Source organism: Schistocerca serialis, chromosome 1 (genome assembly GCF_023864345.2).
Source record: "Schistocerca serialis cubense isolate TAMUIC-IGC-003099 chromosome 1, iqSchSeri2.2, whole genome shotgun sequence".
NCBI classification, from domain to species: Eukaryota; Metazoa; Arthropoda; class Insecta; order Orthoptera; family Acrididae; genus Schistocerca; species Schistocerca serialis.
In genome coordinates, this window is record NC_064638.1 from 1,076,710,466 (window position 1) to 1,076,736,430 (window position 25,965).

Below are 25,965 nucleotides of genomic sequence, written 5' to 3' on the forward strand. Positions count from 1 at the left end.
AGATGTGAATTATTGATTCAGAACGGGAGCGTGTTGCAATTTTGGAAGTTGTTATGATATGAAGGAAGTTTTTGACACCTAAACGGCGAGTCACTATTTTGAGACATCCTTTGTGAGGCAGTAGCAGTTATCAAATTTGGTCTGTTGGAGACTTTTAGCTTTGACAGCAACGTAATGTCGATTGGTGAAAATTCAAATTTTTGATGTGGATGGCAAAGTAGCCGCTGGAATTAAATAAACTTCCCATAGAAGTTTACGAGTTGACGTTATATGGCCTCTTGTGACACGTAATCATTGAACCGCTTTTAGTCCATTGGTGTCTAAACTGAAATCTATTTCCTACTCCATTTGCATTGGAAAATTAGTGAGAGAAGTTAGTTTGACACAAGTACCAAGCCCTGAACAGGGAGAAGAGGAAGACTTATTAACGGACTGAGGCGAAGCGGCGGTGGCGAGTAGAGATGAACATATACATTATTCAGTAGCCTAGAGTTAGTAGTAGATTCAAAAGAGGTATTTTGAAAATCGGTTTCAGCCAAGTTCAGTCAAGAAGATCATAAACGTCTGCATTGCGCTGTTATAAAACAAGAGACATATCTGTACGGTTTGTGGAGTTCGCACAGTTTAAAGTAAAAATAAAATTAATTATTATGCTGGTGCTGTCTGTGATATGTACATAAGGAAAGAAGTAGACTAGATAGAGAATAAAAATATGTATTTACGTACAAGGGGATTTTTTTTTTTGAGTCAACTGTCTTCTGACTGGTTTGATGCGGCCCGCCATGAATTCCTCTCCTAAGGTAACCTTTACATCTGAGAATAGCAATTGCGACCTACATCCTCTAATATCTGCTGGATGTATTCCAATTCTAGCCCCTTGGAAATTATTTCCTGACGTCTTAACAGATGTCCTATCATCCTGTCCCTTCTTCTTCATAGTGTTTTCCATATATTTCTTTCCTCGCCGATTCTGCAGAGAACCTCCTCATTCCTTACTTAATCAGTCCACCTAATTTTCAACATTCTTCTGTAGCACTGGACCTCACATGAGTGGATTCTCTACTGTTGAGGTTTTCCCACAGTCTGTGTTTCACTACTATACAATAGTGTGCTCCAAATGTACATTCTCTGAAATTTCTTCCTCAAATCAAGACTTATGATTGATATCAGTAGACTTCTCTCAGCCAGGAATACATCTAATCAACTAAAGATTATTAGGAAGAAACTGGTTGACGGAAAGTATGGACAGAGGACGTTATATCGCTGACTTTTGAGTAGTGAACTTCTTTGCCTTTTAACTGTGAATAGGTAACAAATGAACGACCTTGTTAAAGTTGTGTCAGCGTCTTCTACGTAAGTAGAAGCGTGAGCGTGGTACGCTTCCCAGCGTAATGTTGTCTCTGAACATCCCGCACAACAAACTCTTAATGAAGTTGAGAACATTCTTCAAGTAGTGGAACGCAACCCTACTATTAGTTCTGGAAGAATTGCTGCCCAACTTGGTATTCCACAAACACGAGTGATACGCACAGTACACGAGCACGGGCTGTACCCCCTTCATCGGCAGATTATAAAACATCTGCGTGAAAGAGATGCTGCCGCCCGGCAAGAATTCTGTCAATGGACCATTGCCAATGAGTGAATAATTCCACGTATTTTGTTCACTGATGAGTCAACATTTACCCGCAACGGAATCAACAACAAGCGCAACTCTCATATATGGGCAAATGAAAATGTGCACGCTACTCTGAAAACGAATATTCAACGACGTTTCTCAGTCAACGTGTGGTGCTGTATTATTGATGACCAACTCATCGGTCCAGTTGTTTTAGATAGCCGTCTTACTCGGATATGGTCTCTTGAGTTTCTTCAAAATGTGTTACCAGAATACGTGGAGAATATCCCTTTGGTAACACGAGCTCGTATGTACTTTCAGCAGGACGGAGCTCCTACACATTCCCTACGACCAGTGACACAGTATCTCAACACAACGTATCCTGCTCGTTGGATCGGTCGCCGTGGAGTCATTGCTTGGTCACTGAGGTCACTCGTCTTTACCCCATTGCATTACTGTTTGTGGGTGTGGCTGAAGAGCGACGTCTTCAAGCGCAGAGTGGACACAAGTGACGACCTTCTCGCTTGTATTTCACGTGCTTGTGCTCAGGTGGGTAGTGGTGGGTAGTGTTTAACGTCTCGTCGACAACGAGGTCATTAGAGACGGACCGCAAGCTCGGGTTAGGGAAGGATTGGTAAGGAAATCGGCCGTGCCCTTTCATAGGAACCATCCCGGCATTTGCCTGAAACGATTTAGGGAAATCACGGAAAACCTAAATCAGGATGGCCGGAGACGGGATTGAACCGTCGTCCTCCCGAATGCGAGTCCAGTGTGCTAACCACTGCGCCACCTCGCTCGGTGTGCTCAGGTAAAGGAATGCTTAACTGAGCTCCGGTCGGCGACACAACACCTGTCTACAAGAGCAGTTGCAATAATTGAAGTGACTGATGACCTCAGATGTTAAGTCCCATAGTGCTCAGAGCCATTTGAACCACTAAAAAAAAAAATTAAAGTTGACGGTGGACTGTGAGGATATGTACACAATTAAACAAACCGTAACATAACTCTATCTTAATTTGCCGTCACCTGCAACTTTTCCATTCCTAGCTGTTTCCATTGGTTTACCTGGATGCAGTTCAGAAAAGGGCATATTTTTATTAGAAGATTTTTGTTTACAATCACCAGTAGTATCACCCGTCAAAGCATGTACCTTTCCTCCTGACTCACTCTGTATATGTTACCTAGACAAATGTATTACGAAATTTCATTACTCTACATTAATTTTTTTCGTGTTGCGATTTTTTCCGTCAGAGGGTAACATTAGTAATACATATTTATCTCAGTAATTCTATGTTCGTAATTTATCACTACAATTTCGTAAGGCTCTCATTTTAAGAGTACCTTTCTCTTTTGCAGAGACGGCGATGGGGCGTAACGTGAACGCCCAAGCAGACAGCGAATCCGAGTACGTGCGAGCCGTCTATGAGTGAGTATTTGCTGTGCAGTTTCTGCTGCAGCGTAATGTATTTTTGACGTCGGTTCTATGTATCTTTTTGGTAGACACGTTGTATTTGATTGTGTCACCAAGCATACAGTACTTTAGAAACGCTCTGTTAACACGTTTTATCTTTTATTAGATCAGATCGTTTAAAATGAGATGCACTTAGTGTTCCATTGATCCATAGTGAGAAGGTCCTCAAGGATGTAGAACATTTCACACAACAAGAACACATAACACATATTTACAAAAGGAAACGAAGTATGCTAATGTACCTTCCATACTCCTCATGCATGTGGAAATGGTCAAAAAATCTTAAACATATTTTCACTTGAAAAGTAATAACAAGCTTGTCACAAAACATGTAAATGTACGCTGCGCTGAGGTGCATATAATAATTCTAGAATGTTATAACAACGCATCATCAAAGAGATATCTACATCTACATCATTACTCGGGAGAGGGGGGACTGTTACAAGTTAGGTTTTTTTTTGTCACAAACAATTGGCTAGAAACCATTTATTAACGTCCACGAAAATTTTATTAACTAATCTTTCTAAAGCTATGCTTGAATTACTATTCACTGCAATGTTTGTGTCATCCGAAAACAAAGCAACTTTGGCCTCTAGTAATGTTACTGATGGAAGGTCACAGATATACATAGGAAAAAATAAGGGCACAGGAAAAAGAAAGGGCACAAGAAAAAGGGACCCCAATGTGAACACTACATGTAATACGATACAATTGAATGATGCCTGATAGCTTATTACAGGATTCTTTCCTACAAAACCCTTTGTTTCTTGTCAGAGATACGATGTGAACTATTTTGAATCATTCCCTTTCACTCCATAATGTTCTAAGTTACTTAAAAAGTTACTGTGGCTTGTATGGTTGAATGCCTTTGGTAGGACACAAAATATTACCAGTAACCCATAATTTATTGTCCAATGAATAACATACTTTCTCACTGTATCAGTAGATAACCCTGTATCTTTGAAAACGCATTATTTGCAATCAGATGGTAGAAAAGTAGATTGTATTTCACCTTTTACAAAACTTTCAAGACTGCTAGTAAAATTTTCAAGAATGCTAGCAAAAGTGGAATTCAATGGAAATTTGAAGGTATTTCATTACCTCCTTACTTATAAAAAGGCTGAACTTCAGCATGTCTCAACCATTGGGTAAATGTTCCGCTGATAGATGACTGGTTACACAATTGATTTAATATGTTCCTTAACTCAGAAAAAAACATTCTTTTAATTAATGACCCAAAAGTTTTTGGATATCGAGGTTTTTATGATAGACGTTAATTCTACTGGTGCAGTGTGAGTCATATCCATATTAGTGAAGTTATTTATAATGGATGGTCTGCAAGAGAAGTTACTTGTAATAGCTGGTCAGTGGATTCCACAACTGCAGTAACTAATCAAAATCTTGTTATGCTCCATATCGGGATAACTTTTCATACCACAACTCATACTTCTGTCTCCCAATCGAGTTTACATTGAAAGACAGAAGTACGTGGTTGTGACATTACGAGTTATACAAAATGGATCATTTCAAGATTTTGCTTAGTTGTTACATTGTGGCCGATCTTCCTGAGATGCCTAGACAAGCGCAGAGGGTGGGGGGTCTGTCCGAGACGTAGAGGAGCATCCGCCGCCAGTTGAGCACACTGATTGCAGCCACCTGGAAATCGTAGCTCATGTAGGCGAGAATGATGTCTGCCGTCAGTGTTCAGAGGCCATCCTCGGTTCCTGTAGGTGGCTGGGTGAATTTGTTGAAGACAGCTATCCTCACCCACGAGGTGGAAGCAGAGCTATCGTTTTGCAGCGTCGTTCCTAGAACCGATCGTGGTCCTCTGATTTGAAAATTAGTGGAAGGTCAAAACCAGGGCACAGACCATTCTGCGACGGTATCGGATACAAATTTCTCGACCTCTGCTATCGGGTGGAGGATTGTAGGGTGGCCCCTAATAGGCCAGGCGTGCACTACACGTAGAGAGCAACAAATAGGGTAGCGGAGTTCGTGTGGTGTACATATGTAATCGTAGAGGGAGACCAAAAGATGAATACACTAAACAGATTCAGAAGGATGTAGGTAGCAGTAGGTACTGGGAGATGAAGAAGCAAGCATAGGATAGAGTAACATGGAGAACTGCATCAAACCAGTCTCTGGACTGAAGACCACAACAACAACATATGTAGGACTTTTAGGATAGGCGGCCTAATGTGTTCTGATTCCAGGCAGCGTATCATTCGTCATAGCAATTCGGAGAATAAAATGTTAACATATCATTAGTTAACTGAAGGAAAATGTATGGAAAGGTCCGGAAACTAGTCTCGCTTATAAACAATAACAATGCCCACATACACGCTGATGGTGGAGGTGTGTTTATAGACAAAAAATACGATAATAAATAGTGAGATTAGCACAGATTCCGAATGCGAAATACTTTAGATGAATACAAGTACTGAAGGTGAATCAAACATGGTCATGGGATGTTTTTACAGTCGTTTCCTACGGAGCAGTAATGGCGGAACTTTTGAGCGGAGACTTTGAGAATATTTCACGTGAATTTAATAATAGTAGGCGGAGCTTCTACTGACCAGCTATAGACTGGGAGGTCAAGTCATTAGGACGGGTAGCAGAGACAGAAAATCAAGTGGAACAGTATTAAATGTCTTATCCAGTATTTATCTTAAGCTGTGAATCAGAGAACGGACTCGTGAGCGCAGCATCTTCGATATGCTGGGGACAAAGAGACACGAACTTCTCGTTAGGTCAGTAAACGGATCGAAGCTATCTGTCCAGACACTGTAATCACAATGGCACTGAAACGATGACGTCACAGAAAAGGTCTAAATACTAAACGTCTCTTTCTATAGTTGTTTTACAAGGAAGATCGTTCTGTAATGTCTCCATTAAATTGTCGCACGAAGACAAAATGTCTGATACCGAAATGAGTGCCCATAGGAGAGCAAACCAACCGAAATAGCTCAACAAGTGGAAAGTCACTGGAGCTGGCGTCATACCAATATGATTCTACACAGGTGATGTGAAAGAACTTGTCCCCCTTCTAGCAGCAGTATACCGTAGCTCTTTGTAGGAGCGAAGCGTTCCTGATGATTAGAAAGAAGCACAGGCCATTCCCGTTTTTGACAAAGGTCGTCGAACAGGCGACGGAACTATAGACCTATATCTCTGACGTCGGTTAGTTGTAGAATTTTGGAACAAGTTTTATGTTCGCGTATTATGACATTTCTCTAGACCGAAAATCTGCTGTGTAGAAATCAACATGGGTTCTAGAAACAACGGCCACGTGAAACCCAGCTCATTTTGCTCATCCATGAGACCCAGAAAGCAATAGCAGGTTGATGCTGTGTTCTTTGATTTCTGCAAGGCATTTGATTCGGTTCCCCACTGCCGCCTAATGAACAAACTGCGAGCGCACGGAATATCAGAACAACTTTGTGGGTGGACTGAGAGTTTCAAGCAAACAGAATGCAGCATGCCATTATCAATGGAGAAACGTCAGGTTCATTATACAGGGGGGTCCATTGATCGTGACCGGACCAAATATCTCACGAAATAAGTATCAAACGAAAAAACTACAAAGAATGAAACTTCTCTAGCTTGAAGCGGGAAACCAGATGGCGCTATGATTGGCCCGCTATATGGCGCTGCCATAGGTCAAACGGATATCAACTGCGATTTTTTAAATAGTAACCCCCATTTTTATTACATATTCGTGTAGTACGTAAAGAAAAATGAATGTTTTAGTTGGACCACTTTTTTCGCTTTGTGATAGATGGCGCTGTAATAGTCTCAAACATATGGCTCACAATTTTAGACGAACCGTTGGTAACAGGTAGGTTTTTAAATTAAAATACAGAACGTAGGTACGTTTGAACATTTTATTTCGGTTGTTCCAATGCTATACATGTACCTTTGTGAACTTATCGTTTCTGAGAACGCGTGCTGTTATAGCGTGATTACCTGCAAATACCACATTAATGCAATACGTGCTCAAAATGATGTCCGTCAACCTCAATGCATTTGGCAATATGTGTAAAACATTCCTCTCAACAGAAGGTAGTTCACCTTCCGTAATGTTCGCACGGGCATTGACAATGCGCTGACGCATGTTGTCAGGTGTTGTCGGTGGATCACGGTAGCAAATATCCTTCAACTTTCCCCACAGAAAGAAATCCTAGGACGTCAGATCCGCTGAAGGTGCGGGCCATGGTATGGTGCTTCGACGACCAATCCACCTGTCATGAAATATGCTATTCAATACCGCTTCAACCGCACGCGAGCTATGTCCCGGACAACCATCATGTTGGAAGTACATCGCCATTCTGTCATGCAGTGAAACATCTTTTAGTAACATCGGTAGAACATTACGTAGGAAATAAGTATACATTGCACTAATTAGATTGCCATCGATAAAATGGGGGCCAATTATCCTTCCTCCCATAATGCCTCGCCATACATTAACCCGCCAAGGTCGCTGCCGCAGCCATCGTGGATTTTCCGTTGCCCAATAGTGCATATTTTGCCGGTTTGCGTTACCGCTGTTGGTGAATGACGCTTCGTCTCTAAATAGAACGCGTGCAAAAACTCTATCACCGTCCCGTAATTTGTCTTGTGTCCAGTGTCAGAACTGTACACGACGTTCAAAGTCGTCGCCATGCAATTCCTGGTGCATAGAAATATGGTACGGGTGCAATCGATGTTAGTGTAGCATTCTCAACACCGACGTTTTTAGATTCCCGATTCTCGCGCAATTTGTCTGCTACTGATGTGCGGACTAGCCGCGACAGCAGCTAAATCACCTACTTGGGCATCATCATTTGTTGCAGGTCGTGGTTGACGTTTCACATGTGGCTGAACACTTCCTGTTTCTTTAAATAACGTAACTATCCGGCGAACGATCCGGACACTTGGATGATGTCGTCCAGGATATCGAGCAGCATGCATAGCACATGCCCGTTGGGAATTTTGATCACAATAGCCATACATCAACACGATATCGACCTTTTCCGCAATTGGTAAACGGTCCATTTTAACACGGGTAATGTATCACGAAGCAAATACCGTCCGTACTGGCGGAATGTTACGTGATACCACGTCCTTATACGTTTGTGACTATTACAGAGCCATCTGTTACAAAGCGAAAAAAGTGGTCCAACTAAAACATTCATAATTCTTTACGTTCCACACGAATATGTAATAAAAAATGGGGGTTCCTATTTTTAAAAACGCAGTTGATATCCGTTTGACCTATGGCAGCGCCATCTAGCGGGCCAACCATACAGCCATCTGGTTTCCCCCTTCAAGCTATACGAGTTTCGTTCTTTGTAGTTTTCGTTTGATGCTTATTTCGTGAGATATTTGGCCCGGTCACTATCAATGGACCACCATATATATATATATATATATATATATATATATATATATATATATTAGGGGACATCGGAAGTTCCATGAGGCTTTTCACGAATGATGCAGTTATGCACGGTGCAGCAGTGGCAGTTGACTCGCAACATAAATAAATGTTGCGTATTGAAAATACATAGACCGAAAGACCCATTATTGCATGATTATACGATTGCAGAACAATCACTGGAAGCAGTTATTTGCACAACATATCTAGGAGTATGCATGTGGAATGACTGGAAGTGGAACGACCAGATAAAAGTAACCGCAGAAAAGGCAGATGCCAGACTGTGCTTCACTGGAAGAATACTCACGAAATGTAGTCCACCAGCAAAGGAGGCAGCTTACAAAACCCTCGTTCGAATGATACTCGACTATTGCTCGTCACTATGGAATCAATACAGATGGGATTGATAGAAAAAAAATAGAAGATCCACAGGAGAGCACCACTTTTCATTATATGTTCATTTAGTAAGCACGAAAAGGTCACAGAGATGATAAACCAGGTCTAGTGGCAGACGCTACAAGGGAGGCGTTCTGCATCTCGGTATGGTTTACTATTAATGTTCCTAGAAGAGTCAACAAATATAATGCTTCCTCCTAAGCAGTGCTGTGTTTCTGGGGGAACGCTGGGGGATGCGTACCTCTAAACTTTTTTCGTCGACAAAGTAATTTTTTACGATGTTGAGAACTTGGAAGAATGCCAAAGATTTATTTCACGGACGTAAATTTTTTATTTCATTTTTCGTATTGGTAATTGCAATACGAACGATAACAATACAGTTTTTGTGGGGAAAGCGATGTCATTGACTGGAGGGTTGATTGGACTCACCTGTTTCATCTGAGGTGTATTATAGGTCAATTGAAGTGTACGATACCATTTCCTTTTATTGTTCAGGAGTTGATGGGAATCGCATGCTTCATTTGAGGTGATGGTAAACTGTAGTGTTCGATACCACATTCTCTTGTATGTTTGGGTGTTTCTCGGTATCGCCTGCTTCATTTGAGCTAGAGTCAACTGAAGAGTGCGATACATTTTTTTAGTTCGACTTGTTGATGTCGTCATGGCTAAAAGCAGACGGGTGGTATCCCATGCTTCAGTAATAAGTAATTTTCGCTGCATTATAGCCAATGTCGGAGTACCCTCAAACTTTTTTTCAGAAAAAAAGCACTGCTCCTGAGTATATATTGCGAAAAGAGCATGCAGATAAAATTAGTTCGATTCGAGCTCACAGGGAGGCTTCCCGCGAATTATTCGCGACTGGAACAGGAAGTGGGAGAAGTGACACTCGTACACAAAGTTCCTTGTTAAATACAGATATGGATGCATAAGTGGAATTGATAGTTAAATACGTCTTTCATGGCACAAGGACTGTCAGTAACCAAAATCGATTGTCAAAAAAAATTACCGTTGTATAGTGCGTGAAGCAGTTTCTAAGAAAATAATAGCTTGTTAAGGAAAAATAACTCTGGCATGAACAGATCTTAAAGAAATATAGAAAGGAAGGTTAAAATGATAACATAAATAACAGAGAAACTGATTTTCAACACAGACAAGAAAGTGTACACAGTCGAATGTGGTAGTAATAAATAAATTCACCTTTCAATTTTCGAGAAGCTCCAGTTTTTCTGTAAACTATGATCCTATTAGAATAACAATGAAATGAAGTAGGCATAACAACAGACATAAGTATTAATGGTGGTTGGTCCAATAGCAACTGAAATAAACATACCTTTGTCAACATTAAGGGTCAAATAATATAAGCTATGTGCTCATTAATTACATATGCAAAGTTAAAACATGTTTGACAAAAGGAGTTAAATTATTGTTAAACTAGTGGAGGCATGTCAGAGGAAAAGAATGTAGCAATAGCATGGGCTACACTAACTCAAAGGAAGACTTGAATAACTTTGCTTAAAATCTATTGTCCATAGAGTATGAAATCTCCTTCAGAGTAATTCATTGATGTGTATGTATTAAGCTGGTGCTTAAGTTTGTAACTTCTTGTTATGCATGTTAGTATACTCGTCAATTTTTAATTGTAGTTCGCTGTTGCTCATGAGGGTATTTTTGATCCGTCGTTGAAACTACAAAAATTCGTGATTTTTTCACCAGACGCGTTTCGCTTTATTGAGGTAAAGCATAATCAGTGGTCTGTAGTTAAGTTATTTACATTTTGATTTGCTTTTCAGATCGAAAAACAGTTCGTTAAGAATAAGTTTATTTGTACTTACGGTGATTTTTTGACTGATTTCTCGCTTACATCGGGAAATGCTGTGTGCTAACACATCGTTGTTTTTCTGTGCTAGACACTGATAATTTTGGTCAAATTTTTAGATGTTCTGCAGCACTATGCATTTCTCACAACACACTTTAATGCACACACCTGTATTCCGTTTGTTTTTGTACTTCAAGTGTGTGTTGCTGTTTGTGTTTTTGTACGGTAACCAGCATAACCTTGCCACTATTTTGTCTTTGACCTACAATTTAAAAAAAAAATTAGATTATTTTATGTGTGTAATTCTATTCAAGTATGTTTCTGTATAAGGGCAGACAAGGAATAGCGATGGAGAGAATATTTTTTTATGTGAGGGGGAAACTATGATTAGTGGACATAAGTATATACCAGTATGATGGAGTGTGAGTTAGAGCAGAAGGTGAGGAGCGAGAAGTGAAATGAAGCTGCGGGGGGGGGGGGGGGGGGGGGGGGGGGGGGGAGAACAAAGACATAAATACTGTACGCAGAAAAATAAAGATCCTAACCGAAGAAAACACACTCAACGTTTTAGACATAACCATAAGAAAAGACAATAATAAACACACATTTGACATACACAGAAAACCCACAACAGGTGACATTGTCTTAAATGAAACTTCAAACCCACAGAACCACAAACAAACAGCAATCAGATACATGTTAAACAGGCTGAACAGGATCCCCCTAAACACTTCTAATTACCAGAAAGAATTATCCATTATAAAATATATAGCATAAAAATGGACACAAAGAAACAATGGTAGACAAACTAACAAAAAAATAAAGAGACAAATGATGAAAAAAAAGTAACCAAACCACACTAACTCGTACAACTTGCACTACAACAAAAAAAATGGCATATAATGATCTACCACAACAAATTCACTCGTAAAATAGAAAACATATTAAAAAAACAAGGCATAAACATTGCTTACAAAACAAACAATTCCATACAAAAGCAGATCCAAAAACTAAAATCAAAACCAGACAGATACCAACAATGTGGTATCTATCAGCTCAGTTGCAGAGATTGTGAGAAGATGTACATCGGAAAGACTGGCAGGATGTTTGACACAAGATATAAAGAACACATCAGAGCGTTCACATACGGTACAAATCATTCAACATTTTTGGATCATCTAAACGAAGAACACCATAGACCAAGCAATATTGAAAACGATATGAATATCATAAAAATCAGTAAAGGCAGACACCTCCTCCCTCTCCAAGAAAATTTCCATATACAAAAAGCATTAACACAAAATAAGCACTTGCTGAATGATCAGGTAAATATTGGAAACGAGACTCTATATAGAATAATTGATGAAATTACATGAAAAAAGAACCTTTTCCATCCTTCACCGCCTCGTGCTCTCCCACAACACCCCCGCCCCCCAATCAAATTTTCATTTCACTTCTCGCTCCTCACCTTCTCCTCTAACTCACACTCCATCGCACTGCTATATACTTATGAGCACTCATCACGGTTTTCCCCTCACATAAAAAAATTCTCTTCATCACTATTCCTTCTCTACGCTTACACTGTACATAAATACACAGAAACATACTAAAATAGTATTACACACATACAATAATCTAATTTAAAACAAAATTGTAGGCCAAAGAGAAAGTAGTGGAAAGATTATGCTGGCAACAGTACAAAAAACACAAACAGCAACTCATACTTGAAGGACAAAAATAAACAGAATACAGTGGTGTGCATAAAAGTGTGTTGTGAGAAATGTATACTGCTGCAGAACATCTAAAAATTTGACCAAAATTATCAGTGTCTAACACAGAAAAACAGCGATGTGTTGGCAGACGGCATTTCGCGGTGTAAGCGAGAAATCAGTCAAAAAATCACCGTAAGTACAAATCAACCTATTCATAACGAACTGTTTTTCTATCTAAAAAGCAAATCAGAACGTAAATAACTTAATTACAGACCACTGATTATGCTTTACCTCAATAAAGCGAAACGCGTCTGGTGAAAAAATCACGCATTTTTGTAGTTTCAACGACGGATCAGAAATACCCTCATGAATTATAAAGCAACTACGGACACTGTGGCCACACAAATGAAGAATTCGCTGTTGCTATTTGAATTATTACATATTGTCATCTGGAGATAGTGTCCGCCCCCGCTAGCTGAATGGTCAGGGTGATGGATTGTCAATCCTCTGGGACAGTTTCGATTCCCGCCTGGGTCGGGGAATTTTCTCCGCCCAGGGACTGGGTGTTGTGCTGTCCTCATGATCATCCTATCATCCTCATCGACTGCAGGTCGCCACAGTGGCGTCACATTGAAAGACCGGCACCCGGCGAACGGTCTGCCCGACGGGGGGCTCTAGCCATACAATTAAATAAATAAATAAAATCTGGAGATAGTGAGTGGAGCTGTTGACGCTAGAAAATGTAGTTCCAAATGGAGAAATCGGAACATTTCCGACATTCAATATAGGGATGACTGCGGCCGAGGCAGCCAGAAGAATTTGCGTCTTATACGGGGACAATGCCACTGGACAGAGCACGGCAAAAAAATGGTTTTCTCATTTTAAGGACGATCTTTTTGACGCTAGTGACTCTTACCTTCAGGAAGACCTTAGGGGTTTTATGAATATCGTTTAAACGCATTAATCCGCAATGATCCACGTCAGTGACCTTGAGAACTGGCAAATCCGATGAACTGTGATCATTCCACCATCGTATGACATTTGCATGTAATGGGAAAATCACAAAAGCTCTAAGTTCATCTCTACTTGGACTTCATCAATTCGTTCGTGAAAAACATCGACCATTCGTATCCTGTATCATTACTGCCGAAGAGATATAGTGTATTTATGCAAACATGGGGAAAAGAAAGGAATGGTTGAGCCCAAACAAAGCAGCAGCTCTCCGTACAAAGATAACGTCATGCGCCTGGTGGAACAGCAACGGTATGGTGTGGTACGAATTGCTTCCCCGAGGTGTACCCATCACTGCTGACGTTTACTGTCAGCAACTGAAAAAGAAAAGCGGCCGGGGAGACTGAAGAGATCCTATTCCACGATAGTGCCGGTCCGCATTCTGTAGACTGACAACGCTATACAGGAGGTCGGTTGGGAAGTCGTTCCGTACCCACCTCATTCACCCGATCTTGCGCACTCAGGTTTTCACCTTTTCCCTTCTCTATCGAACAACCTTCAAGGAACTTGCTTTCTGGATGGAAATGCTCTGCGAAAATAGCATGACGAGTTTTTCGCTTCGAAACCACGTGATTTCTACAGTAGCGGAATCGAAAAGATACCCCAACGTTGGCAGACTGTTGTAAATAGTGAATAAGAATATATCATTGATGGCTAAAGTCTCTATTATGTGTATCTGCTGTGATTATTAAACTTATGGGAAAACTCTACAAAGTTATACACCAACATAATATTATAGGAGAAGTATTCATAAACAAATTTTTAACATGAATTCTGTAATGGCAGATCATATAGGACCTATGCACTGTTTACCACAATGAAATTAACAAACAATGATGGAAATTATAAATTATTTGATAAAATTGCTTTCATTGATTACGAAAAATCATTTTTAAAAAGTAAACAGAATAAAAGTATTTGAAAGCTTCCTGAAATTTGATTTCTTCGGCAATTAGTAAAAGTTATATGACATACGAATGAGACAACAGACAAGATGCTTTCATACAGCATTACATTAGCTTAAACATCACAGAAGACCAGAGAAGTATTTTCTCTATCACAGATGACCATTTCATTTTAGATGAGTAGGGGACGATCTCTGTCATGCACAATACATGATCATGACAGTAGCATATGAGTACAGTTCGAACACATATTAAACTATAGCATGCGACAGAAGAACTGGACGAATGGCGTCGTACGTAATGGGGAAGGAAGGGCCCCCGAGGTGTGGATAAAATAAACAGATAACCTTGCACAATACTCATAACGCGATCCGGACGTAATCTGTAACATCTCAACAAGGTTTTATGTTTATACCTGTGAAATTTTAGTACGCCCAGTGGTTGGGATAGCATCAATCTGCATCACAATCAAAAAGAAGTTTGGATAAAACATATGGGAGGTAACGTTTGAATTCCATAAACTATTGACAGTTCCAACATTCCATTCACTGACTTTATTCCTAAACTGACGTGAAAGCACATCTGTCTAGGTTACCGCTATACGGGCCCCCTCTGTTGGTTTCAGCGCCCTCTGTTGAACATTATGTCATCTGAAGCTCGCAGACAAATGCGTAACTGTGATACTGCATGCAGGTTCCCTGTCGAATAGTGGGGTCACAGAGTTGAACTCAATGGTCACGAAAAGTAAAATTCGTTCTTTTTAGGTGCGTCATTGGGAGTAAAATATTGCCTTTCTGAATATATTAAATAAATCATCAGTTCCCACAGCTTACCAGCTGGAAACAGCCAGCATTCTCCAGCTCCGTTTGCCAAACGGTTCTCCACAGATTCCTTAATAATCGAACCCCCGAAGTATCTTGCAATGGTTAAGATTTCCGTGGCAGAATAATCCACGTAATTTCTTGTGGAGATACATTTATCGGCTATTACTTACCTATTGGACTGCGAAAGATGAATGTGGCTATCAAATTCCATGCAACGTTTCAACTACTGTGCATGTGGCCTGACCAATGTAGCCTTTGCCACACTGACGTGGTTTTCTGTAGACTCCAGTTTTCCGCAGACTCATAACTCTTACCATTCTTTACGCTGCCGTGAAGAGCTCAGGTCTTCGTAGATGCTCTGTAGGTGGCCTATAGAGGGCGTGCTTGCAACATCATCATTATTGGTACGCATGTTCCTGCTATCCTCAGATGGAGTAAAGCTCGACAAAGGGCTCTGAGAGTGCTCCCTTACAGCTTTAGCCTATAAATATGCGTTTCCGCGCAAATTTTAGGTATAAAATCAGCGACGTACATCAGCAGTGTACAGTGTAAAACTCAGCTGAAGATAACTAAATTGTTGTCAGCCGAAATATAGTGGCAAGATGTCGACGTCATCCGACTGCAAGCACAAGACCTCATGGAATACTCATTACGCTGAAAAACTTCAAGAACCACAGTGCTAACATTACTTTCTGAATTCGAACATCAAACAAAATCAAAACTAAATCACTGTCACATTTCAATTTCTTTATCATATCATGATTGTATCAATGTAACATGAATACAATAAATGTGTAAATGAAACTAAATACAAATTGCTAAAGAATGATGGAATACATATTACAGGAGAACGGATAAATGAAGATATTAGGCGAGAAATAAAGGTGTTCAACCTGTAAAAGATAATAATAAAACAAAGGAACAAAAAGAAATAGTCTGTGGCAGAAATTGGTGGAGTCAAAATACTAATGACACTTCTAAATTTCAAATTCAAAAGGTGGAAACAGAACGTTAGATAAGAAAGATAGTGTGATTGCACCAAGGATTTTAAAGATGAAGAAAACCGGAATTGTCTTAATCTTAAATGCTACTGCTGATTGTAGAGTGCCTATAAGAACAACAAAATCTTTGACAGACCTTGAACCCTCATGACGCCACGTGTGGTCATTCCATGGTATCACAAGTCATGTCCACTTTATAAATAACGTCAATGTGATGATGTCACAAGTCACACTCTCTATCAATGACATAATAATCATGAAATCACAAGCCACGCTTCCTTTTCAATGACGCCACATTTGCAGGAAATTCAGCAAATACTGACAAAACAGGCCATCAGAATGTGTCTACCTGTTCACTCTGAAGGAGTAGCATCATTAAAAGAAAAATTACTTTGACTTCACATGTTGTTGTTGTTGTTGTTGTGGTCTTCAGTCCTGAGACTGGTTTGATGCAGCTCTCCATGCTACTCTATCCTGTGCAAGCTTCTTCATCTCCCAGTACCTACTGCGACCTACATCCTTCTGAATCTGCTTACTGTATTCATCTCTTGGTCTCCCTCTACGATTTTTACCCTCCACGCTGCCCTCCAATACTAAATTGGTGATCCCTTGATGCCTCAGAACATGTCCTACCAACCGATCCCTTCTTCTCGTCAAGTTGTGCCACAAACTCCTCTTCTCCCCAATCCCATTCAGTACGTCCTCATTCGTTATGTGATCTACCCATGTAATCTTCAGCATTCTTCTGTAGCACCACATTTCGAAAGCTTCTATTCTCTTCTTGTCCAAACTATTTATCGTCCATGTTTCACTTCCATACATGGCTACACTCCATACAAATACTTTCAGAAATGACTTCCTGACACTTAAATCTATACTCGATGTTAACAAATTTCTCTTCTTCATAAACGCTTTCCTTGCCATTGCCAGTCTACATTTTATATCCTCTCTACTTCGACCGTCATCAGTTATTTTCCTCCCCAAATAGCAAAACTCCTTTACTACTTTAAGTGCCTCATTTCCTAATCTAATTCCCTCAGCATCACCCGACTTAATTCGACTACATTCCATTATCCTCGTTTTGCTTTTGTTGATGTTCAACTTATATCCTCCTTTCAAGACACTGTCCATTCCATTCAACTGCTCTTCCAAGTCCTTTGATGTCTCTGACAGAATTACAATGTCATCGGCGAACCTCAAAGTTTTTATTTCTTCTCCATGGATTTTAATACCTACTCCGAATTTTTCTTTTGTTTCCTTTACTGCTTGCTCAATATACAGATTGAACAACATCGGGGAGAGGCTACAACCCTGTCTTACTCCCTTCCCAACCACTGCTTTCCTTTCATGTCCCTCGACTCTTATAACTGCCATCTGGTTTCTGTACAAATTGTAAATAGCCTTTCGCTCCCTGTATTTTAACCCTGCCACCTTTAGAATTTGAAAGAGAGTATTCCAGTTAACATTGTCAAAAGCTTTCTCCAAGTCTACAAATGTTAGAAACGTAGGATTGCCTTTCCTTAATCTTTCTTCTAAGATAAGTCGTAAGGTCAGCATTGCCTCACGTGTTCCAGTGTTTCTACGGAATCCAAACTGAGCCTCCCCGAGGTTGGCTTCTACTAGTTTTTTCCATTCGTCTGTAAAGAATTCGTGTTAGTATTTTGCAGCTGTGACTTATTAAACTGATAGTTCGGTAATTTTCACATCTGTCAACACCTGCTTTCATTGGGATTGGAATTATTATATTCTTCTTGAAGTCTGAGGGTATTTCGCCTGTTTCATACATCTTGCTTACCAGATGGTAGAGTTTTGTCAGGACTGGCTCTCCCAGGGCTGTCAGTAGTTCCAATGGAATGTCGTCTACTCCCGGGGCCTTGTTTCAACTCAGGTCTTTCAGTGCTCTGTCAAACTCTTCACGCAGTATCGTATCTCCCATTTCATCTTCATCTACATCCTCTTCCATTTCCATAATATTGTCCTCAAGTACATCGCCCTTGTATAGACCCTCTATATACTCCTTCCACCTTTCTGCTTTCCCTTCTTTGCTTAGAACAGGGTTTCCATCTGAGCTCTTGATATTCATTAATTCCCACTATATCTAACTTTAACCTATCCGTTTCCCTTTTTAAATTTTCTAACCTACCTGCCCGATTAAGGGATCTGACATTCCACGTTCCGATCCGTAGAACGCCAGTTTTCTTTCTCCTGATAACGACATCCTCTTGAGTAGTCCCTGCCCGGAGATCCGAATGGGGGACTATTTTACCTCCGGAATATTTTACCCAAGAGGACGCCATCATCATTTAATCATACAGTAAAGCTGCATGCCCTCGGGAAAAATTACGGCTGTAGTTTCCCCTTGCTTTCAGCCGTTCGCAGTACCAGCACAGCAAGGCCGTTTTGGTTATTGTTACAAGGCCAGATCAGTCAATCATCCAGTCTGTTGTCCTTGCAACTACTGAAAAGGCTGCTGCCCCTCTTCAGGAACCACACGTTTGTCTGGCCTCTCAACAGATACCCCTCCGTTGTGGTTGCACCTACGGTACGGCTATCTGTATCGCTGAGGCATGCAAGCCTCCCCACCAACGGCAACGTCCATGGTTCATGGGGGGTGAATTTCGTAAAAGGGAGCCACTTTCAAAAAAGATATTGCCAGTACTACAGTATTTCCATGTTGAAAATGAATAAATACATAAGCTTAACTTGAAATGCCTAAATTGGCACCATTCAGCAAATTCATCTCTCTCTCTTTCTCTTTCTCTCTCTCTCTCTCTCTCTCTCTCTCTCTCTCTCTTTCTCTCTCGTGCTCTCATGCCATATTCAAAAGTTAGGGAACGGCCTGATTTATTCATCAAAAATGCGTAAAGATATTGATCATACTCAGTATTTTCATGTCAGAAACACATCTAAATTGCGTAAATGGACTCCATGTCCAAAAGTATGTGAACAATCTGAATGGTTCTCTTTGTTGAAAACTGTTTGTTCGGTAATACCCACAGAAACTTGAAACTTCTTGGGAGATTAAAACTTTGTGCCGGACCGAGACTCGAACTCGGGACCTTTGCCTTTCGCGGGCAAGTGCTTTACCATCTGAGTTACCCAAGCACGACTCACGCCCCGTCCTCACAGCTTCATTTCTGCCAGTACTCCTCTCCTACCCACAGAACCCAAGAAAAGATCGAAGTAGTTTCTTGCGTTTCGTACAGCTTCTAATTTCTGCGGATCCGGCTCACTGACGCTGACGAGATAACACGTCCTAAAACTTGGACTTTCTTTTGAGCGAATTCCGTCTTTTGCAAACTGAGTGCAACTCCAGCTGATTCAGATGTATTCAAAACCTGAACGAGGGTAAACATGTGCTCTTCCCACGAACGAGATGCAATTAAATCGTCATCTACGTACACGATTACGTCCTGTAAGAGTTCCTCTCCAAGAATCTCATGTAGAGCTCTTACAAATGCTGCTGACGTAATGTTTAAGCCGGCTGGCATCCGTTTGAAACGATAACACCGTCCACTGTACAAAATCGCAGCATACTTTCGGTTTCACTCTTGATGTTCCAGTTTCCAATAGCTACTTGTCATGTCAAGATACTAAGGTAACAAAAAAAAAGTACCTGCAAACTTATGCAAACTCTCCTCTATGTTTGCGGACTGATCTCTCTGGGGCAAAATATTGCGAGCGTCCAGCACAAGCCTGACAATTCCATCTTTCTTCATGATTGGATGGATCGGATTGCAATATTTACTGTATGATCTTCCAGTTATATCGTTTTTCACCATGTGTTTAATCTCCTCTCCCACGACCTCTCTTCTAGCTACTGGTATTCGAATATGATTTAATTTTAAATGGTTCACGTGGCAACACTTTTATATGACGTTTACATACCTTCATAAGTCCGGGTTTGTTGAAAATACCGGGTGATCAAAAAGTCAGTATAAATTTGAAAACTGAATAAATCACGGAATAATGTAGATAGAGAGGTACAAATTGACACACATGCTTGGAATGTCATGGGGTTTTATTAGAACCAAAAAAAGACAAACGTTCAAAAAATGTCCGACAGATGGCGCTTCATGTGATCAGAATAGCAATAATTAGCATAACAAAGTAAGACAAAGCAAAGATGATGTTCTTCACAGGAAATGCTCAATATGTCCACCGTCATTCCTCAACAATAGCTGTAGTCGAGGAATAATGTTGTGAACAGCACTGTGAAGCATGTCCGGAGATATGGTGAGGCATTGGCGTCGGATGTTGTCTTTCAGCATCCCTAGAAATGTCGGTAGATCACGATACACTTGCGACTTCAGGTAACCCCAAAGCCAATAATCGCACGGACTGAGGTCTGGGGACATGGGAGGACAAGCATGACGAAAGTGGCGGCTGAGCACACGATCATCACCAAACGACGCGCGCAAGAGATCTTTCACGCGTCTAGCAATATGGTGTGTTGTTGTGGTTCTAATAAAACCCCACGTCATTCCAAGCACGTGTGCCAATTTTTACCTCTCTATCTACATTATTCCGAGGTTTATTAAGTTTTCAAATTTATACTGACTTTTTGATCACCCGGTACTTCAGCATGCATACGTAAAACTTTTTGTAAGACTTCTTCATAAGAAGCGGGCAAGTTACTTAAGCCATATATTTTTTCCTGAATTTTTGACATGACGTCTCTAACTTCTTCAAGCTTTTCTCTGGGCACATTATCTTTCATATATACTGGCGCTTCAGTTTCATCATCTGTTTTCTTCTGAATCACACTAATTCCTAATTTTTGCAGATAAGTCCTCCTTTTCTTCTACTAAACCGACGAAATTAACCACCAATTCATCATCCCCATCACAGATACTTAAACATCCTCTTCCATAACCAGTCTTAAATCTTCTTTCTGCTAGACAGTCATTGCCAAAAATCCAATACACAGTCAAAGAATCAAGAATCAATACCACCACGTTGAAATGTCTATCTAAAATCTTGCATCTAATGGGTGCCTGTCCAGTAAGAGCACGACTTCTGTGCCCAGGTGCTGTAATGATATGCACACTATTGAGAGGGAAAACAGGTACCTCTTCTGTTTCACGGAGCTGTTCATCCAAACATTTAGAGATCGCCGTAGTATCGCTACCAGAATCCAAAAATATGCAATTTTCCGACCAGTTACGCTAAGTTCTGTCACAAGATTCAACACTTCATCTACGTCATGTGTATCTCCTCTCAGCAGTTCAGCCCTAATATCTGCAGTTTCACATTTAATCATTTGTATTCTCCTATTTGACCCACTAGACTGCTCAGATGTCCCGGAGCCGGTCTTAACCGAAACTACTTGTAGTTTACAGGAGATCGCGCGTGTTGTCTATGTCTGTCATCTGTATCTCTGAGTGGCAAACGATCCAGAACTCTACCATCACCTATTGTCTGCTGGTTACGACTACCAGAATCATTTTCTCTGCCTTCATCGTTTCGAATTTGTTCATCATTAGCCGGTAAATTCTCCAACGTTCATCCCCTCGTGTGTCGTTGTGTCGCTGTTGATTGTTGCGTTGTTGGTCCCACGATTGACGTCCGTAATTATCTTTCCGCGGTGCATCATTTCGATAAAACTGTTGATTACGATGAGTCGAATTTCGCTCTGTTCCTCTCGGCGTTTCTTCATTATCTGGTTCTTCTAAACGATCAATAACGTTTAATAACTCCCCAAAATCATCAAATATTCGCGACACTGTTTCCCTTTTTTTAGTAAATGCTTTATCAAAATTATGATCAAATCATCATCACTAATAGGACCGTCAAGATAACAATTGCGCTCCCAGTGTTTTTGATGAAGTTCGTTGTTTCTCGCCCGACCAGTATTTGCGGAGAAACGCACTTTCAAAGCCTGCATATGTAGTATACTGATCGGATACACTGTTTCCCCATATCCTAGCACCTGCATTCATGGTCTTACACAAATATCGATTTTTTCTGATTCATTTTGAATTCGTGCTCACTGTTAACAAGATTTTTACAACCTTTACCACGATTTTCTCGCATTTAACATTTCTGTTTCTTGTCTTTCTTGTCAGATAGTGTTTGTATCTACTGTGGTATGAGATATTATTACATTCATCATTGTGTCTTCCAGTCTGTATTTTTTATTCTAGATCGGAACATTGTTGTTCCACACCTGATACTACTTTGACTGATTTTTTATCTTCCTCACACGCAGTTTGAACTCGAACTGCCTCATTATTTGTAACGGCGCTGCTCAGTAAAACTTGTTTTTCTACTTCCGTTCGTGGGTTGACGTGTTTCTGTATCTCAGTTACATCTGATTCCATCTTTTGTCACTGTATTGTAACCTTGTGCATGAATTCCGATTGTTTCTCATCAGCTGGTTTCCTACATTCCTGAGCAAAATTATTAAACTGACTTTGAAACTCATTACGAAAAATTCATCATATTTTGATCTAACATTCTGTCCAGCTTTTACTTTTTTCTTAGAATATTTTGTTCAGATTTCGCTCATGATCATCAAGATTTTTGTTCAAATCAGAGTTCATTTTTTGTAAAAACTGCATCAGTACGTCCTCTCTTCTTACAACCTCAACCCTATTGTTATCTGTTACTGCCTCACAGGGTTCAACATTTACATTCAAATTGGTATTTTCGCTTCCTGGAACATCCACATTTTGAATTCTATCACATAGTTCTGATTCAGTAACAAGATCCACTGTCCTGATAAACACTGTCCTCTCCGTCGATTATGTTACCATTCTCTGTTTGATTAGACATTGTTGTTCAACTGTATACTGCACACGCAAATTATAATTAAAATGAGATTATTCACCGCCTACCATTCTTTTCCTGACCAACGTTGCTTGGAAGTCGAGGCGCCGCTACAACGTCTAATTCAATCGCCATACGTATACGCTGGCAATCAGGTCCCGGATCCGAACTTTGTTGCAGGATGCGTCGTCCTTGTGATCGGTCCCCATGTATAAGGACCCTGTCGACCATGTATTCCATCAGGCCCGCTATATCAGATCGCTGTCCCTCCTTTCTTTTCCTACAAACTTTCCATAGAGTTAATCTCATTAAATAATTCCTCCAAGCACACTATGATGATTCCGGTCTCGTAAACTGACATACGGCCGGGAGAGCGGTGTGTTGACCACATGCCCCTCCATATCCGCATCCAGTGACGCCCGTGGGCTATGGATGACACGGCGGCCGGTCGGTGCCGTTGGACCTTCCAAGGCCTGTTCAGACGGAGTTTAGTTTTTTTTATACTATGATGATAGTTTCAAGTGTGAAAAACGATCGTTCAGGGGTCACGAATTATAATTTATTCGAACACTCAGTAAACATTAACACTTCTAATAACATGCATAATTTTAATCTATATGCCACAATTTGCTACCTATCCATTCATACTGATAAGCAACGACCGACCACGGCACGGACACGCTATAAAAGCATTAAGATGGCTACAGAGCAGTGCCGACGAATGCACTATCCAAGCTTGGTACACTCCGCCCTGGCCGAGAGCCCAATTACAACTAATTCGCATCACAATACCAACTGGTCTCTAGCGTATTGTCAATACGCAAATGTGTGTGTGTGTGTGTGTATGTGTGTGTGTGTGTGTGTGTGTGTGTACGCTTCGACTGCTTGATTCATGAGTTTTTTTTTTTTTTTTTTTTAATTTTCCCACCAATGAGATGTCACTGAAAAGGAGACATGGCCTGTCAAGCCGTTGATGCAAAGATCATGACTTGCGATGTTGTGTTCATGGTCAGTGACCACACATTGCATCATCACCATTCAAGGTTGGTCAAAATGTTTTGGAGTCCCAATGGGCATACTACTGCTAACGATTATTATATGTATCTGTAGGTTTTGACAAATTTTCATGCATGACGCTGTTGTTTTAACTATACTTTTGATTTTTATTATTGCTGGACTCGTTTTGCTGTGTTTAACATCTAATTTTTCTTTCTAATGCTATAACTTTATAGTTTTAATTTTATCCATGGGGTGGAGTTTCTCATAAACATGATTAACTTTCTAGTTTCAGCCAAATGAATTGCTATTCTTTAGTGTAAAATTATGTAAGATAATTCACAAATTTATGATATTTAATTTCGTTTTGCTCTTAATGTATCCTAAGTTTCAGAATGTAATGGGGAGAATATTAAAATAATAAGTTTTATTAACTGATGCAAGCAGTCTGTCAGATCAGTTTTCATACATGCCCCTTTGTGGCTCACCACATTGAAAAACCTTTATAAGGAATTGTTTACAGTCATAATATCTAAATGCTATTTCATGAATTGTAATTTTCTTGATAGTAAGTTCTGCTATGATAAAACTGAACGTAGATTACTTTCCTAACACTTATCTTCATTGCTATAGCTTTATAGGTTTCATCACAAGTTATTAGCAGCAAGTTTATGTGGCTTCCTCATTGATAAAGGAACATTAGTTATACAAAAGAGTGTTCTTAATAGTCTGTATTGTAATCACTTATGAGAATCTTTGAATTGTAATTTGTATATATATATATTGAACAGTAGAGTTTCAAATTTAATCATTTTCAATTGCTCAAAAGATATGAAAATATTTTCGTTACCTAAACATATTCTACTATAATGGAATGTCTGTTTTTGAGTTTAAGTGACAAGGCAGGTATATTTGAATTGCATGTTAGCAGGCTTCTGTTTCATATTTGTCATATTTAGCACCTTTTCTCATGAGATATTGCTCATTCTAACTTACTGGCATCTTTCATAACACCAAAATCATCCTTAAGACTTCTTAAATACTGTTTCATAATACTACTTAAATCCATTAAGACACAAAAACTATTTTCATCAGTACCTTGATAGATCAAATGTTGTGAACATTGACCATACAACACAACCCTTTTTGATAATATTGGCTTTAGCATGTAGAAACTTACAAAACAAACTTTTCTCATTGCAACAGCTCTCTACAGTGCCACATTGCTAAGATTCACATACTGACTACTCATAAATAGATATTTAGCTGTGATCACATTCAGTTTATATCTCTTGAAGCTAGTCTTTTTCCAGTCTCGATGTTCATGGGTGACATTCTATTCCTATTTTTTGATCTTTTTGAGGAATAGATACTAACAAAAAGGAAACGCACCATTACTAAGGCAGCGAAGAACAAAGAAATGTTTTTTCTACAAAATTATTTTGGAGAATACAGCATATTAGATAAACTCTCAACAATCATAGAAATGAGACCAAATTCTTACAAAAATTCAGTATAATCCTGTATTGAAAAATACCTAGTGAATAAATAAATGTGATCAATCGCCATAAATTTAAAATTACATGTGTCTGAGAACATAGTGGATAAATTTAAAAAAGATATAAAACAATTATGTCACTCAACATCTCTAATACTTAAATGTCTCATTGGTAAACCTAGCGTTTTTCTACCAATGCATGGTGCATATGAAAAAGTCGAATAGCACTGTTGTTTGGATTCCACATTTAACTGTCTCCTACACTTTCTAGACATTTCTCAGGAAGAATAAAGCCAAGTACATGTCATCTCCAGAAGATATTGACAGTTTGTAGAGTTTTAGTTCAATCTAGACGACTAATTCTTAACACAATAGATCGTTATACAGTCCAGAAATAGAAAGTATGAAAGAATAAGAAAACAACTGCACATCAAGCAGGTGATGTGTACTCGAGCCTTGATCTTCCTCTGTAAGTTTCACCCTCCCCCCTGCCCCACGAACACTCACACTTCCCTCCATTACAAAACTGAAAA

General features: G+C 39.8%; 1 protein-coding gene across 1 annotated transcript in view; it reads left to right on the forward strand.

Annotated features, from left to right (window-relative positions):
- Positions 1-25,965, forward strand: part of LOC126455500 (cytochrome P450 4c3) — a 295,097-nt gene that overhangs the window by 66,591 nt on the left and 202,541 nt on the right. The window contains exon 5 of the mRNA XM_050091254.1: positions 2,972-3,041. Within this exon, the coding sequence (XP_049947211.1) occupies positions 2,972-3,041 (70 nt within the window). The remainder of the gene's footprint in view (positions 1-2,971; positions 3,042-25,965) is intronic.